Source organism: Geospiza fortis, unplaced genomic scaffold, assembly GCF_000277835.1.
Source record: "Geospiza fortis unplaced genomic scaffold, GeoFor_1.0 scaffold162, whole genome shotgun sequence".
NCBI classification, from domain to species: Eukaryota; Metazoa; Chordata; class Aves; order Passeriformes; family Thraupidae; genus Geospiza; species Geospiza fortis.
This window is the reverse complement of record NW_005054316.1, coordinates 7,587,563-7,602,191: the sequence shown is the minus strand read 5'-3', so window position 1 is coordinate 7,602,191 and position 14,629 is coordinate 7,587,563. Positions and strand designations below refer to the sequence as shown.

The 14,629-nt window shown below is 38.6% G+C and overlaps 2 protein-coding genes across 8 annotated transcripts in view; one reads left to right on the top strand and one right to left on the bottom strand.

The window, feature by feature from the left end:
* Window positions 1-13,099, top strand: part of TIAM2 (TIAM Rac1 associated GEF 2) — a 135,721-nt gene extending 122,622 nt beyond the window's left edge. For 4 of the 5 annotated variants that reach the window (XM_031056295.1, XM_031056297.1, XM_031056294.1 and 1 more), the window contains 12 exons: window positions 465-644; window positions 2,086-2,154; window positions 2,528-2,653; window positions 3,759-3,867; window positions 4,482-4,661; window positions 6,063-6,181; window positions 7,325-7,433; window positions 8,404-8,462; window positions 9,294-9,399; window positions 10,138-10,225; window positions 10,862-11,016; window positions 11,866-13,099. In XM_031056295.1, coding sequence (XP_030912155.1) covers window positions 465-644; window positions 2,086-2,154; window positions 2,528-2,653; window positions 3,759-3,867; window positions 4,482-4,661; window positions 6,063-6,181; window positions 7,325-7,433; window positions 8,404-8,462; window positions 9,294-9,399; window positions 10,138-10,225; window positions 10,862-11,016; window positions 11,866-12,509 — 1,944 coding nt within the window. In that variant the 3' untranslated portion in view covers window positions 12,510-13,099. Of the gene's footprint in view, window positions 1-464; window positions 645-2,085; window positions 2,155-2,527; window positions 2,654-3,752; window positions 3,868-4,481; window positions 4,662-6,062; window positions 6,182-7,324; window positions 7,434-8,403; window positions 8,463-9,293; window positions 9,400-10,137; window positions 10,226-10,861; window positions 11,017-11,865 lie in introns of all 5 variants that reach the window. The other variant, XM_031056298.1, reaches the window with a different exon arrangement.
* Window positions 13,045-14,629, bottom strand: part of TFB1M (transcription factor B1, mitochondrial) — a 26,992-nt gene continuing 25,407 nt past the window's right edge. For all 3 annotated transcript variants that reach the window (XM_005420117.2, XM_031056300.1, XM_031056299.1), the window contains exon 8: window positions 13,045-13,945. In XM_005420117.2, coding sequence (XP_005420174.1) covers window positions 13,687-13,945 — 259 coding nt within the window. In that variant the 3' untranslated portion in view covers window positions 13,045-13,686. The remainder of the gene's footprint in view (window positions 13,946-14,629) is intronic.

Genomic DNA, 14,629 nt, shown 5'->3' with positions numbered 1-14,629 from the left:
AAGCAACAAGACAACACACAATACAATATATGTTGCAGATGAAATACAAAAGAATTATTCTGGATGCTTATAAGATATTTATCTGCTAATTCTTTCAATTTTGATGCACTGAGTGTTGCAAAATAAGAGAGGTGAAAACAGTGTGATGCTAGTGTCATAAGAATCAAAGTGATATACCCGTGTGCTCTGTCATCTTTTGCACTCTATGAGCTTGTATCTGAAGACTGAAAGTAATTTGTGCTGGAAAATCACTAGCAATTTTAAATTCCTTTTACTGCTCTGATCTGGTTCTGCTATAAATTAAAGCTGTTCAAACCTGTCAAGATACACATCTGACAAAAATCGATGGCATGCTCTGGCGCCTGAATTTGAAACAGGAGCAAAATTGGAGGAATTCAGAAATAATTGTAGTACTACTTGTATTCTAAAACATCATGACTTGTCTGTTTCTTCTCATTTAACAGAGCGCAGAGCAGATCAGTGCATTGTGCCGAAACTTCCAAGAAGTCCAAGCAAGCAATATGGAAGGACAGAAGGACAACCAGGATCCACCTCCACGACCACTGGCTCGCCACCTTTCTGATGCAGACAGACTGAGGAAAGTCATCCAAGAACTTATGGACACTGAGAAATCTTACGTCAAGGTAAAAAAAAACAACCATGGCTCACTTGTTTTTGAGGCTGATTGTGACTTGTGGATGGTGTTAACATATTTTGATCTTCTCTTTACACAACCAGCCTTCCTCAAGGGCTATCACCTACAAAGTCTTCTTATCTAATTGTTCCTGTTGCTTCTGGCAGAGTTGCTCCTGCAGCTGAGGCTGTAGGATCTGATGTAGTAGCATTAATTGCAGTCAATTTGTAGTTGTATTGGAGAGCGGTCATCTGTGGGGAGAAGATACCTGCAAACAAAAAAGGTTTTTCCAGGGGATGTTTCCCCAGTTTTCAAGATGAAGATAAATCTGTTATACGAACAGAACAGTCTCAAACCTACAAATGAGTATGTGGAAAAGAGTGCATGATTATTTTTGAACCAGGAAAGGTAAAAAGCACAACTCCAGTGGGTTGTAGCATGACATGGAAGTTATTCTGACTGATAAACCTGCATATTGTTCGATGTATCTCTCTTCTTTTTATGAACTCGAAAATCACATGACTGGCTGCCAAAGGAAACAAAAAAACATTGATTTCATTGACCTCCAGCAAGAAGACATCATCTTCTTTTCTAGATCTCCAAACCTGTATTTACAGATGTCAGTACTTGCTGCAATAATGTTTGTGAAAGAGAAAACACTTCATCCACCAGTGCACTGATACAGCCATATGCTGGACCCTCATTTATGTCCACCTGATGTATCTTTTAGAGGAATCACTTGAACAAAACATGACCATGGAGGCCACTGATACACGTGAAATTTTGCATCAGGAAAAACCTGGCAGGTTGCAATATTTGTTATGGTGTTTTCAGGGAGTTGCTCATTATTCCTTCTACATAGAATTTCTGGTGTGTCACTTCCTGGGGTTAGAGAGCCCTGTGTAGTGGGGCCCAGCCCTGCTGTCATGCTTGGGTGGGACAGTAAGGCTTCAAAAATGGCACTAGTTTTTTTCAAGAAGTGACTGACTAAGCCCTTGATCATACCTACCTGACAACATAACTGAACACTTTAATAACTTACGCGGTTTTAAAATGCTACATGTCCTTCTGAATATTACTACAGATGTTTAAATAAGTGGCTATTTATATAGTTTATGTAACATAAATAATTAAAACATTTCATGCTGTTCATATGGATGGACTCATTCAAAAATAAACATCTGTAACAATTCTTCCTCATGCTAGACTAAAATATAATTTGTTATAATCAAGTTGTAAAGCCTTAAGGATGAAACAATAACATTATACTGAAATGATTTTGCCTCTAATTTAGCAGTAACTTCAGTGCTAACGATATTGCAGGCTATTTTGTTACTGAAAAGGAATTGCATCTTTAGTTAATCCCCCAAATTTACCCTTATCTCAAGGTTACCACATAAAGAACAGTTTCCAAATGGTACAGAAAAAGTGAACAATATTCTTTTTTGCAGGACTTGAGCTGCCTCTTTGAGCTATACTTGGAGCCCCTTCAAAAAGAAACCTTCCTTACTCAGGACGAGGTGAGGGAATAGCTGAAAAAGGTCCTTGTCATTCTTTTATGGGCTAAGACCTTGACACTTGGATTTTTTATTGCTGAGAGTGTGACAGAAAAAGCAAACAACAAGGATGTCAATAAGAATTACACCAGTCAGTGCCCTTCTCTCTGGTGTGTCCATCACTTCCACTTCTTAAAGAGTAATTGTTCTTCTGAATTAAGTGCTGAGAAACCTCAGTTTTTTGCATGGATTTTTTATAAAACCTGTTTGAAAAGTATTAACAATGACATTACTAGCCTTTGCAATCTCTGTGTGTTACATCTCCTTAGTCCACTGTTTTCAAAAGACCTTTTAGGTTCATGGAGTGCTGTACTTCATGGCCTGATGTTTTCCACAGATGGAATCCTTGTTCGGCAGCCTGCCAGAAATGCTGGATTTCCAGAAGGTGTTTTTGGAGACCCTTGAAGATGGAATATCTTCTTCCTCAGATTTTAATACATTGGAAACACCATCTCAGTTCCGGGTAAATATTTCATCATTTCATACTTTGTAGTGTGCCTGAAAATCTGGCTTTAAGATGTTTCTGGCTCTTAGAAGTTTCGTAGGGTTGCTTTTATGTTTGAAGCGTTACTTTGGATTACAGAGTTCTATTCAGCAATGAAAGTAAGTGCTATTTTTTATGGTCTTATCTTCCTCCCCATGGCAAAATTTGCAATATGGGAAAAGACAGAGTAGACTTGGAGTACACGATAAACTGGCAATGTTTGTGAGGCAGAACTCCTTTGTAGGGAGATTATTGTCACTGTGCTGAATTCTGCCCTGCCTGTGCTTCTCTGTACTGTGCCCAACTAACCCCCAACAGACTGCGAGCTTTTCTTGTTTAATGCCACATGAGTTTCCCATGTCGTGAGGTCCAAGAAGCAGAAAGTGAAGTGTAAATGGCTGCAGCACTCCCCAGTACCTGCCCTGACTGGAGGAAGTGGATTCCCTGGCAATGGAGTCTCTGGCTCAGGACCGAGCTGGCAGGCCTCCTGAACACTTGCTGCATTTTGTGGAGCAAACATTGATTAAAAGAGGGGAGAGGGCTGCTTTCCTCCTCCCTCACTACTCCTCTTTCTTATATTTGCTTTGGGAGGCATTTTTCTAAAAACCTCTTTTGTGATTCAGTCCCTCCCACATCTTCCCAACCTCCCCTTCATCCAAGAACATCAGAGGTGTCCTGTAATTACCACCTGCCTGAAAAACAGAAAACAGCTGGAAAGCAATCCTGTATTTGTTTTACTCTGTCCCTTCTGGCTTTGGCACTTTTATGCCTTGCTTCCTATGGCTCCCGTTTTTTTCCCAGAACAACATAGTTATATGTCTGCTGATTTTTGTTCCTGCACTGCCTGAAATATAAAGTAAAACAGAATACTTGCTCAGGAAGAAAGGAGAAAATTGCAGGCTGACCTCTACACTCCACGAAATACAAAAATATCATCAAGTTACTACCAGTAGTATATTCATGTTACATATATATATGTATAGAAAGATAGCAAATAATCCACCATTGAGTCTGTTTGTTGTATGCCTGAATATTTACTTAGGATTCTAGTAGTGAACTAATATTTTGATTGTGTTGATTTCAGAAATTGCTGTTTTCCCTTGGTGGCTCCTTTCTGTATTATGCTGACCACTTCAAACTCTACAGTGGCTTCTGTGCAAACCACATCAAAGTTCAGAAAGTTCTTGAGAGAGGTAATTTATTGTCTTCATTATTGTAATTCACTTGCATGAATTCAAACTGCAGTGAGCCACTGTAACAAATCTTGTCAACTTGCAGAGAATATTGGATAAAATCAAGGAATAAATATTGCTATAGAACAAAGACTAATCAGGTATCTTTCAACAGGAAGATCTAAGATCACAGATTTTGCTTAGGTATGGTATAGGCTGAAGAACAAGATTCCTTTTGTAACTTCCAGGCAGTAGCCTAGAGAGCTGTAGAAACACGTTCCACACCTTTGTGCTGTCTGCAGGCCCAGTCTCCAGAAAAGCAGTAACAAATGGTAGAATAAATCAGGAATTACTTCCTCTGCCATTCACTGCAATGCAGTGGTAAAATTAGAGGAATAATCTCACCTTCATAGAATTGCTCTCTCAGCCCTTTTGAATGTTATTTGATGCAGGAAATTATAATGAAATTGATAGCATATGCTACTCTGTAAATCATCCATTGAAGAGGGCAAGAGTTTTGGTGCTGGTTCAAATTGGCACTCCATGTTTTTCAATTATTGTAGCTTCCATGACTTTCATATTCAACTGACTTTTTGTCTTTTTTTTTCTCTTTTTTTTCTTTTTTTTTAATCTAGCCAAAACAGATAGTGCCTTTAAGACCTTTCTGGATGCTCGAAATCCCACAAAGCAACATTCTTCTACACTGGAGTCATATCTCATAAAGCCTGTTCAGAGAGTGCTGAAATATCCTCTGCTTTTAAAAGAGCTGGTGTCTCTGACGGACAATGAGAGTGAGGAGCATTATCATTTGACAGGTAACTTCTTCTTTTCTTCTACAGGAATGAATGAGTTGAGTTTTATTTCCTGCCCTTTCTGAAGATACAGATAGCACAGAACTTGTCAAAACCTAGAGAGAATTCCCTTACTCTCCTTAAAAGTAATAAGTACTTTTTTGTTCCTTTAACTGAAAGTCCTACTTGGTATGTCCAAGTCCCTTAGAGAAGCAGGTATGCCCAGGATTTGCCATGGCAAGTAGGACTGGGATCTTTATCCTCATGCACAGGAGCATGTCGGGTCACACTGTTGCCTTTTGGTTTTTTTTAACCCACTTGAGAAATACTGACCAAGGCTCCATCTTGTGGTTATTATTTAGTTCATGAAATATGTCAAAGTTTAAGAGCACCGCAGAAGGAAATATTTGTTGTTCAAGGTCCTTCTGTGACTCTTGTTTGTGTAGAAGAGATCTTTGTCAAATGTTTGCAGTCCTCCCATATGGAGAGACTTATCTGACATGCATTAGAGTTGATTGCTTTTCTAGGCTCACATGCCTGGGACTTCACCCTGGCAAATTCCAGTTCAGGTCTGTCAGCATCTGGTGGATGAAAATCAAGAGATGTATTTTATGGATTGACTGTCATTTTCACAAAATGGATGTAGACAAAATACATTGTCAGTAAAAACTCATGAGGATCCTACTGGCTTCAAAAGGAGCTTCCAATATCGTTCCCTTCCCCAAACAAGCTGGGGCTGGGGACTTATTTGCAGGTCAGGATAGATGCCAAACTGCTAAAATTAAGAATTGATGAAACAACTGTGCCATTGAGAATTGATGAAACATAGGATCCCTGTCCAATTCCATTCTCAATTAATACAAAAATCTAATGGAAACTAGTGACATTCTTGTTTGGAAAACATAATTTAAACAAAACCTGGCCACCAGCATTTAATATGTACAGCCTATGGGGAACTTGTACAGCCTAACACTGTATTTCTTTGTCCATTCTGGGATGAGACAAATGCAATGTGTTTCCCCTGAAGATCATTAGATAACTTACTCTAGGATGAGTGTAGATTACTCCAGAGGACTTAGTGGCCCTATATCTACAAGATGCAAAATTTAACCATGGTACTATCATACTGCCATGGTACTATCATACACCCTCCCCAACCTTGGGGGCTTGTCACTGGAATGCTTATTGCAGCCTTTTCAGCCACTAAAGACACCACATGAGCATTTTTCACTTACTCTGACCAAGAAGTTTTTCTTCTGCTGTTCCTATGAGAAAGTATTGATACAGAGCTAGAGTTCAGTTTGCCAAACTTTCAGAAGGCAACATCATTTTACATGCCTCAAGGGGAATTGAATTTAAAATTACCATATTTAGAAAATAAAAATGAATTACATAGCTGTGTATGAATTTTTTTACACCTTACAGAAGCACTGAAGGCAATGGAAAAAGTAGCAAGTCACATAAATGAGATGCAGAAGATATATGAAGATTATGGCACTGTATTTGACCAACTGGTTGCAGAACAAAGTGGAACAGAGAAAGAGGTAAGAGAAGAAACAACATGTCACATTGACTCTTGAAGCATTATTCAGCTTGCTGTAGGGGCTTCCTCTCTTCCTGAGGTAATTTGGGGAACTTACTTCCACTGGGCTTGCTCCATTCTCCTTTAATATTTTGACTTCTGTTTTGTATCTGCCTGTCAAATTTCTTTCTGTCAGTAGGTTATGATAAAGTTTTCAGACAGCTGCCAGAGCTGCATTCTGGACTGACAGGAATTGCAAGCAGGAGTAGATATAGTTCTCAGTAGGAAAAACTCTCTTGTCAAAACGTTGCAGAGATTATCCATGCCCCAAGGCATTCAGATTTTATGCTATTGAGTTCTTAAGTTCTTAACATATTTTTTCACCCGTATAAATGAAAATGGCAATTTGAAGGATTTCACATTAAGGTCTGTTATTCTCATTCTCTGCACTTGCAGTGCTGAGGCATCCATGGATATTTGTCAGAGCAAAACCCATTAGTTATACAGACTGTGTGCAGTCATCTCCCAGAACTGGGGCAGCAAGGCCTCAACTCAGCTATTTACATCAAACAATTACTAAGCAGATCAAATCTGTAAAGTTGGATATCAGATATGAGAGATGTCATCTCAGTTGTTTCATTTCCTGCTAGTAAAAGTCAAATTGTCCCTGTTGACTACCTGGTTTCTCATCATTTATAGGGAAACAAAACTTGACAGCCTTTGATATTCTTCAGCATTATGTTGTGTCCCACAGAAAAAAGGAGGCTCAGAGTACAAGACTTCCATTAATTCTGCCATTGGTGTCATTAATACTAGTTACTCTATAGAAATTAAAGATACTTACAGCTAATAAATCAGGCAGTTCATAACTGACTATATGGAAGTGTAAGATTATCAGATCAGCTTAGTATTCTTCTAAGTTATTAATAGTAAGAACTTCTAGCCCATTTTCGTAATTTAGGGGCTGTTACTTTGTATATTTGTAACCTGTTTTAAAAAAAGGGATTACTCACACTTTTCCTGCTGCGGTAAAGATCTCTTTCTATACATAGAGTAAATACAGAAAACATAGATCCTTAAAGTTATCAATGTGTACTAAAATGCAGCACTGATGTAGATATTTATACTGTTTATTTATTTTACTTACTGTTATAATTTAATCCAGGTGACAGAGCTTTCAATGGGAGAACTTCTGATGCACTCTACAGTTACCTGGCTGAATCCTTTCCCATCGCTGGGCAAAGCAAGGAAAGACCTTGAACTTACAGTGTTTGGTAAGTGTCTTCCTTAAGGACTCTGTGCTTTCAAATCTGAAGATGGCCACATTAGATCTTCTCAATGTTCTCACAGGATAAAAGCCCCAAACTCCATTCCCTGCAGTACATGATATGTAGGGTGGATTTATATATGAAAAAATGCATAGTTGTATTTTCCTAACATGAAAAAAGTTTCTATTTATTTGCTTGCTGGTACTGTTTGCTCTGTGAGCCACCCTCAGCTGCTGTCTTGCCTATATTTAAACTATGGAAGATTTTCAAGAGGCAATATTAGAGTCTTTAGAACAATCTGTTAAATGAGGCTTGTGGGAAAATCATGATTTATTCTACTCTGGTGAATTCAGACTAACTTCTGCTTTACAGCTACTGCATTGAAATCCCCATCCAGATTATTTTAACCTGAAACTTGATGTGGAAATGAGAGCATACCTTCAGAAGAACTCCAGGTTAATGTCAGACAGATTTCTCTTTCTCAGGGCACTTCTTCCCTGGGAAGTATGGTTAGGGAAGGGGATGCTCCAAACAGAACAAACTGTGGAATTGCAGGAAGAACAGACTGTCTTCACAGCACTCTCCTGCTACAGGCCCTTCACTCCACTTGAAAATGTCCACCGTCTACAGAAAGAAAATTTTTACATCTAACCTACACCTTCTGTATTTGTTTATGTGAAGACTTACAGAAGATAGACAGGTGGTTACTGGTAGTTTCAGAATAAATGTACAGAATGGCTTAATCCTAAATGTTCAGAACAAAATCTGAGGGAAAAATACTGCCATTGCATGAAAGTGCAGAATGAAAAACCCAGTTGTCATCTCAGCACAGGGCAAATGCTTTTCAATGTTTGCTTATCGCATCCTTCACATTCCCATGACTATAATAATCAGCTTCTCCAAGATAGTATTTTCACTGAATATTGTAATATGCCTATAATTAACAGTTTTCTTTTTTTTTTCTTTCTCTTTTCAGTTTTTAAGAGGGCTGTAATACTGGTGTATAAGGAGAACTACAAACTGAAAAAGAAAATGGTAAGTCTGGTATCAGTGGAGATGGTGGATGTTCAGGATATTACTGCAATGTGAGATTGACCATAACAGTGTTAGAGGGGGAGTGACTGAGGCGAAACACCACTTTCATTTGCTAGGGTGGAGTTCTGACTATCCTGCTAAAATAAATGCTCAGTATCTGTGTAGCAATAAATATTTTTTGTTATTTAGTAAGCACCAGCATCATCTTCTGTGTGAACTCCACGTTAATTTTACCAAGTGGAAGATGAAACGTTGCTATGCAGAAATCACTAGTTCTTCCAGATAGCATTTATGATGGCCTACCTTACCACAGGGTGCAGGTGAAAGACCTTTGTTTTATGGACCCTTGATTACCCTGGAAGGAAAGGAAAAGGGGCGTTATAGACATAACCTTCTCTGCACCCACTTACAGACCTGAAATGTGGAAGCCAGGTAGCAAATTGTATGTTCCAAGTACCAGTGGTGATATACTGCACCATGCTCATTCTAACAGATGGAGGAGCTCTAAAAGTAGCAGCAGTAGCTACATGATTAATGTATTCTGCTAATCGACAGTCTGTATGTTCTTTCACAGGAAACTTCTTCCTGGTAGTACTTACACGCAAAGTTTTATTTTTATCAGTTAAAATCAAATGGCTTTTGAAAGTTGAAGCAATTATGAATTCCAAAGGTTGTGTCTATCACCATTTCAACTACATTTACAAGTTCATTTTAAGGTAGTGAAAGAAAGTTTAATCAATTTAGTTTTTCTTCAAAGGCAGATCTTTTAAGAGTAGTACAAAACACCACCACTACTTCTACTTAGAAATATCCTTTGTTTTCTTTTTACAGCCTACTAATGTTCGTGCTGCACATAATTATGGTGACTTGGATCCATTTAAATTTCGTTGGCTGATTCCTTTATCTGCTCTTCAAGTTCGACTGGGGAACACAGCAGGTAACTCTCTTGCAGTAAATACTTTAGGACTGAATGCTTTTCTGGAATTTTGTAATACTGCTTCTTACAGATGTCTTTCTGAGCCTCTGGAAGCAAGCAGGTGTAGAGAAAGTATTATCTACCCACTGTTGTCTCTGCACTCGGGGTATAGGCTTGATGCATTTACAGACTTTCTTCATTTGGTATGCTAACTTCTGTGCATTAAGGGAGATGTAACATGATGTGAAGGAATGACAGAGTGGAAATTCCCAATAGAAGGCAGGTGGTTTACTGTAGTTGACATCCTGATGACACACTGGTGCTGTGTGTGTGCTGATCCTCATGTTTTTTAAAACAGCAGAAAGGTGACTGAAATTTGTGGTAGTAAAGGGCCATGGGTTTATTTTCAAGCTGATCTTTATAGTCCTATCCACTTCAGTATGTTCTGCAAAGTGTCTCAAGGTCTTTAGAGCACACCTGGGTGAAGGCCTGTTAAGGCTGGAAATCATAGAGAAGCAGCAAATATGGGGGAAAGCAACTCTCCAAGAGAGAAGTTATCAAGGGCAGTTGCTAGGCTGCCGCAGCAAGAGAGCTCAGGGGACTTTCTCTTGGGTTCCACCTTGGGTGAGATCTTCTGTAGCTCCACATGTGGCTGAATTAACACTGCCTTCTGGAGAGTAGAGGAGCTCTACCCTGGTCTTTCTAATGCCAAAGGTTTTGTGGAGTGTATGCAAAAATAATGTTTCCTTCCATGCACAGGAACAGAGAACAGCTGTATCTGGGAACTGATTCACACCAAGTCAGAACTAGAAGGCAGGCCAGAAACAATTTTTCAGTTGTGCAGCAGGTAAGCTTTACATGGAGGTTGTATTTTACAAATCACATTAATGGCATTTAAAATAAAAAGAAAATATTTTCTCCCATGTGACCTTTACATCAGCAGTTTTGAAGTGGCACTCTTTACTTGAAGCTATGCACTCTGCCAATCTTTAACTGCACAAAGTATAACAAATTCAAATGGGTGAATTAAGTGTAGTGATCCAATGTCAGAAATCTGCAGATATATGAATATAAGCTCCAGTATGGGCAAAGTAACTGATTTTATCACTCTCAGCTGGTTAACAGAGATTACTTTCTCATAAAGACTACTTAAGGTTGTGATTCTCTCATACAGAAGTTATCTTTCAAGTAACTTTCTAAGAGGAAGCAACTAAGATGTCAAAACACAAGGTCTGTGAAATGTCTAGCACTGTTAAGATGTCCCTGCCCATGGCACAAGGGTTGGAACTTGATGATCTTTAATGTCCCTTCCCACCCAGAACATTCTATGATGTTATGACAGCTGTAAACCCACTACTAAAGCAAGCTTTTGAAAAAAAAACCATTGCACTAAAGCCCATCAGCAGAAAGGCAGTGGGAACATTTTATCCCAGTGTCTTACTTCAGCGAGGAAATTAAGTTTTGTGTTTTCTTAAACTTGCAGTGATTCTGAGAACAAGACTAACATTGTGAAGGTCATCCGTTCTATTCTGCGGGAGAATTTCAGACGTCACATAAAATGTGAGCTACCGCTGGAGAAAAAATGTAAAGATCGCCTCATCCCACTTAAGAATCGTGTACCTGCAACAGCCAAACTGGGTAAGAAACACCTGCTTAAGTGAAAACTAAAGCATCCAGACTCCAGTGCTGGTAGGGTGTTCACAATTATTACCATGACCATAAAGTGTCATGTGTCAGACCCACAAATCCCATTTCTTCTTTTATTTGGACTGGAGCAGGAGTAGTTTCTCTACCACTCAGTATGTGACAAGGGCTAGAGGAGACAAACAGACTTCCCCACACTGCAATGTGTCATTAGCTGTCTTCAGAGAATACTTAATAAGGCCCAAATTAATTCTGCTGAGAAGGAATAGACACCCTTTGCCATACAATATTAGCATTCTTTCCTCTGGGCTCCCTTTAGTAACTCAGCCCCAATAGCATTTATAGCTGGAACAACAGGGAAAAGGCAGGGGGTCTTGGTTCTTTCCATGCACTAAATCTGCATCCCAGCTGATACTGTAATTAAGTACAGGATTCAGACATTTTAGTTAAATGAGTAGTTACTAGTATTTCAAGTTCTCTATCAGATCAGTCCTCTGTAAAATCCCCTTAATGTCAGAGGATCTGGAAGAGTTCAGCTGCTGCCTACACCTGGGCCCTTCAGTGTTTGATGTGCCCAAGTCAATCTTTCTTTATGCAGAAGTGTGTGTATGACTACACTTTTTTGGCGGATTTGATATATATTACACATGAAGGAAAGCACAGAACCCTAGGGTAGGTGTAATGAAAGCTGTGACATGGGGAGCACACTGTCAGTATGAGAGTGCTGACACATCTGACTTGGAATGACTATATCCACCATAATTGTAAGTGGGATATTAAGATAAAAGGTATAACCAAATTTTTTTGCTGAAAAAAATAAACCTGCATTTTTACTCTGCACAGCTTCCACAAGATCCTTGAAGTTACTGAAGAAGTCATCCAGCAGCGACTGGAACGGTGACCAGGGGAAAGGCACCTTCCAGGACTCTGATGAGTGCAGCCTAAGCAGCAGCACTCAGAGCAGCAGCTGCCACACTTCTGAGAGCATCCAGGAGCCCAAAAATTCATCTCCCGATAAACATGCAGAGAGCACTGCATCTGACTTTTCTAATGTTCTTGTCAAAGAATCCGACATTCTCAGTGATGATGATGATGATGAGGACTATCGGAGCCTAAAGAAAGGCAGCCCTACAAAAGACATTGAAATACAGTTCCAGCGGCTGAAGATTTCAGAGGAACCCAGTGCTGACTCTGAACAGGATCAGGGTGCTGAAAATGAGGAAGAGGATGGCTTTCAGATAGCAGAGCATCCAAAGCTCGTACGGGGCCATTTCTGCCCAGTGAAGAGAAAAGTAAACAGCACAAAGCGTAGCAGAGGAACTCTAATGGCAATGCAAGAACGTCACCAATCCCTTGACAGTCACTCTGATGCTGCAAACCTGGATCTGAACTCTATTTTAGAAAGAGAATTTAGTGTCCAGAGTTTAACATCTGTAGTTAATGAGGACTGTTTTTATGAAGCTGTGGAGAGGCATGGAAAATCCTAGCTTACTATTAAAACATTCATTTGAAGTCCACATAAAATTCAACAAACATTTTGCTTTAAAACTAGTAAATTCATGGAAGCTACAGGAAAACTACTATCTGATTTTGTGCACTAATACATTTTTGCTCAAAAACAGCTGTAAAGGATTCTTAAGTTATTTTAATTTATTGTGGATTAAAAATAGATTAAGTTGGCCCAGGTATGTAAATAAGTTCATCCCTTTCAAGCATTTATTAAGACGATGTAGTGTTCTTGGGGATGGCCTCAGTTAAGTAATGTGGAAAAGGTGCTAGTGAGTGGCAGAAGGGTTTATAATGGAAAGTAGCATTGCAAACTGAAATTTTCAGTACCTTGGGCATTTTATTTCTTTGGTTTTCATGTTTGCTTTATTTAAAGCACAATTAAGTTATTTTAATGTGTTTTAGTGCACAACAGTGCAGAAGTTTCATTTTTGTATGTTTCAATGCTGTTTATACTTTATACATATGTGTAAATACAAAAACAAAGCTTGGCCTGTAATCTTTTATTTGACTGTATTTTTTATTTTCTCTATGAGCCTGTACAGTAAAGGACAAATAAGTATTGTACTTAGACATGTTTTCTACTTTTTATTGTGCTGCTTTTCTGTAGTTGGAGCTTTAAATCCCAAATTCTTTTCTTCTGCATAAATGAGAAGAGTATTAGCAGACCTTGAGGCAACTGGTGCACTTTATCCTCCTGTAAGCCAGTCACTTGAGTGTATTTATAAAAGTCTTGGCTTCTCTTTTTCAAATTACTCTGCACAGGAGGATGTTCCAGGATAAAAAAGCACAAAAACCCAAACACCATCTTATGTGGTGATGTCTGAAAGGTATTTTTCTTCAATATCAGTAAAGCACTTTCATTCCTACAAAATTCAATTATATCAGAAGTATTGCAACTTAATTACCTTTCTCACAACGTACCTTGTTTCTTCATATGTGTTCTAGCCATTCCCCTGAAGTAAAAAGAATCTGGATTGCCTTTTCCCTTTTGTCTGCTGCTAAATGGAATAGAGAGATGCCCTGTCTCTCTACCACTTTCTCAAAAGTAGGTCTTTCATATCTGCATCGATGTAGGACCATCTAGACCTTCTTTTAATGAGTCAACACCTGTAGATCAAGGAGTTAAAACTAATAAAAGAAATCAGACTTGTGCTGTTACAGCTGATTTTCCTCTTCAGTCTGTTCAGGTTGACCAGTACTTCCAAGTAAACTTCTTTTCTTCTTTTGCCGTAGTTCTTCTCTGTAGTTGAACACAAAAAGGCTTGGGTCTTCATCACACATTTTCCTGTACACATTGCACAAGTTTCTAAACTGTGACATAGAGAGCTGAAAAGGACGCAGAGTTGGATCAACATCTGCTGTCATCATCAGCTGTTCTGTTCTTTTCAAGCGCCCATTTTCAGGAAACAAGGTCCTAAAAGATACGGGGTGAAGAAAAATTTCAGCAATTCAGACGGACAATTACATTTCCCTTAAGAGTAATGTGGAATTTAATAATAAACCTACATTAATTATGTCACTATTTTAGCTCTGGCAGTCTTAACACATCGCATAATCTGAGCAATGGAAACATATAAAGGTCCTTTTTCTGCAAATGCAAATTATGACACCATAGGAAAGCACATACATACATTATATAGACTAAACACATTCATGTATGTTCATGTTTGTTAACATTCAAAAGAGCTTTGGGTATGGATATAAGCACAGAGCCTTCTTAGAATTAGCCTCCTATTTAGAAAGCAAAAAGCTTAAACTGCACAGTACAGATCAGATTCAAACAAATGTGACTTTCTTCAGACTGTTTCATTCCAATAGAAAAGACAGTTATCACTTGTCATTAATAGCCCAATTCTAATATCAGAAGAAAAAGCCAAGAAAGAGGAAAGGAGCATTTAATTGTATTCACTTTTTAATATATTAGAATGTGGGAGAATGTGGCAGGAGTCCTAGATTTTGTTTTCAGCTTTGTCATTGTTCACAGATAGGCATATCAGTACGTTTACTCTAGGGCTAGATGCATTAGCACCTTTTTCTCAGAATTTCCCCAAATTTGAATGAAGAGTATTAGGTTAGTAATTTTTAATGTCACACAAAA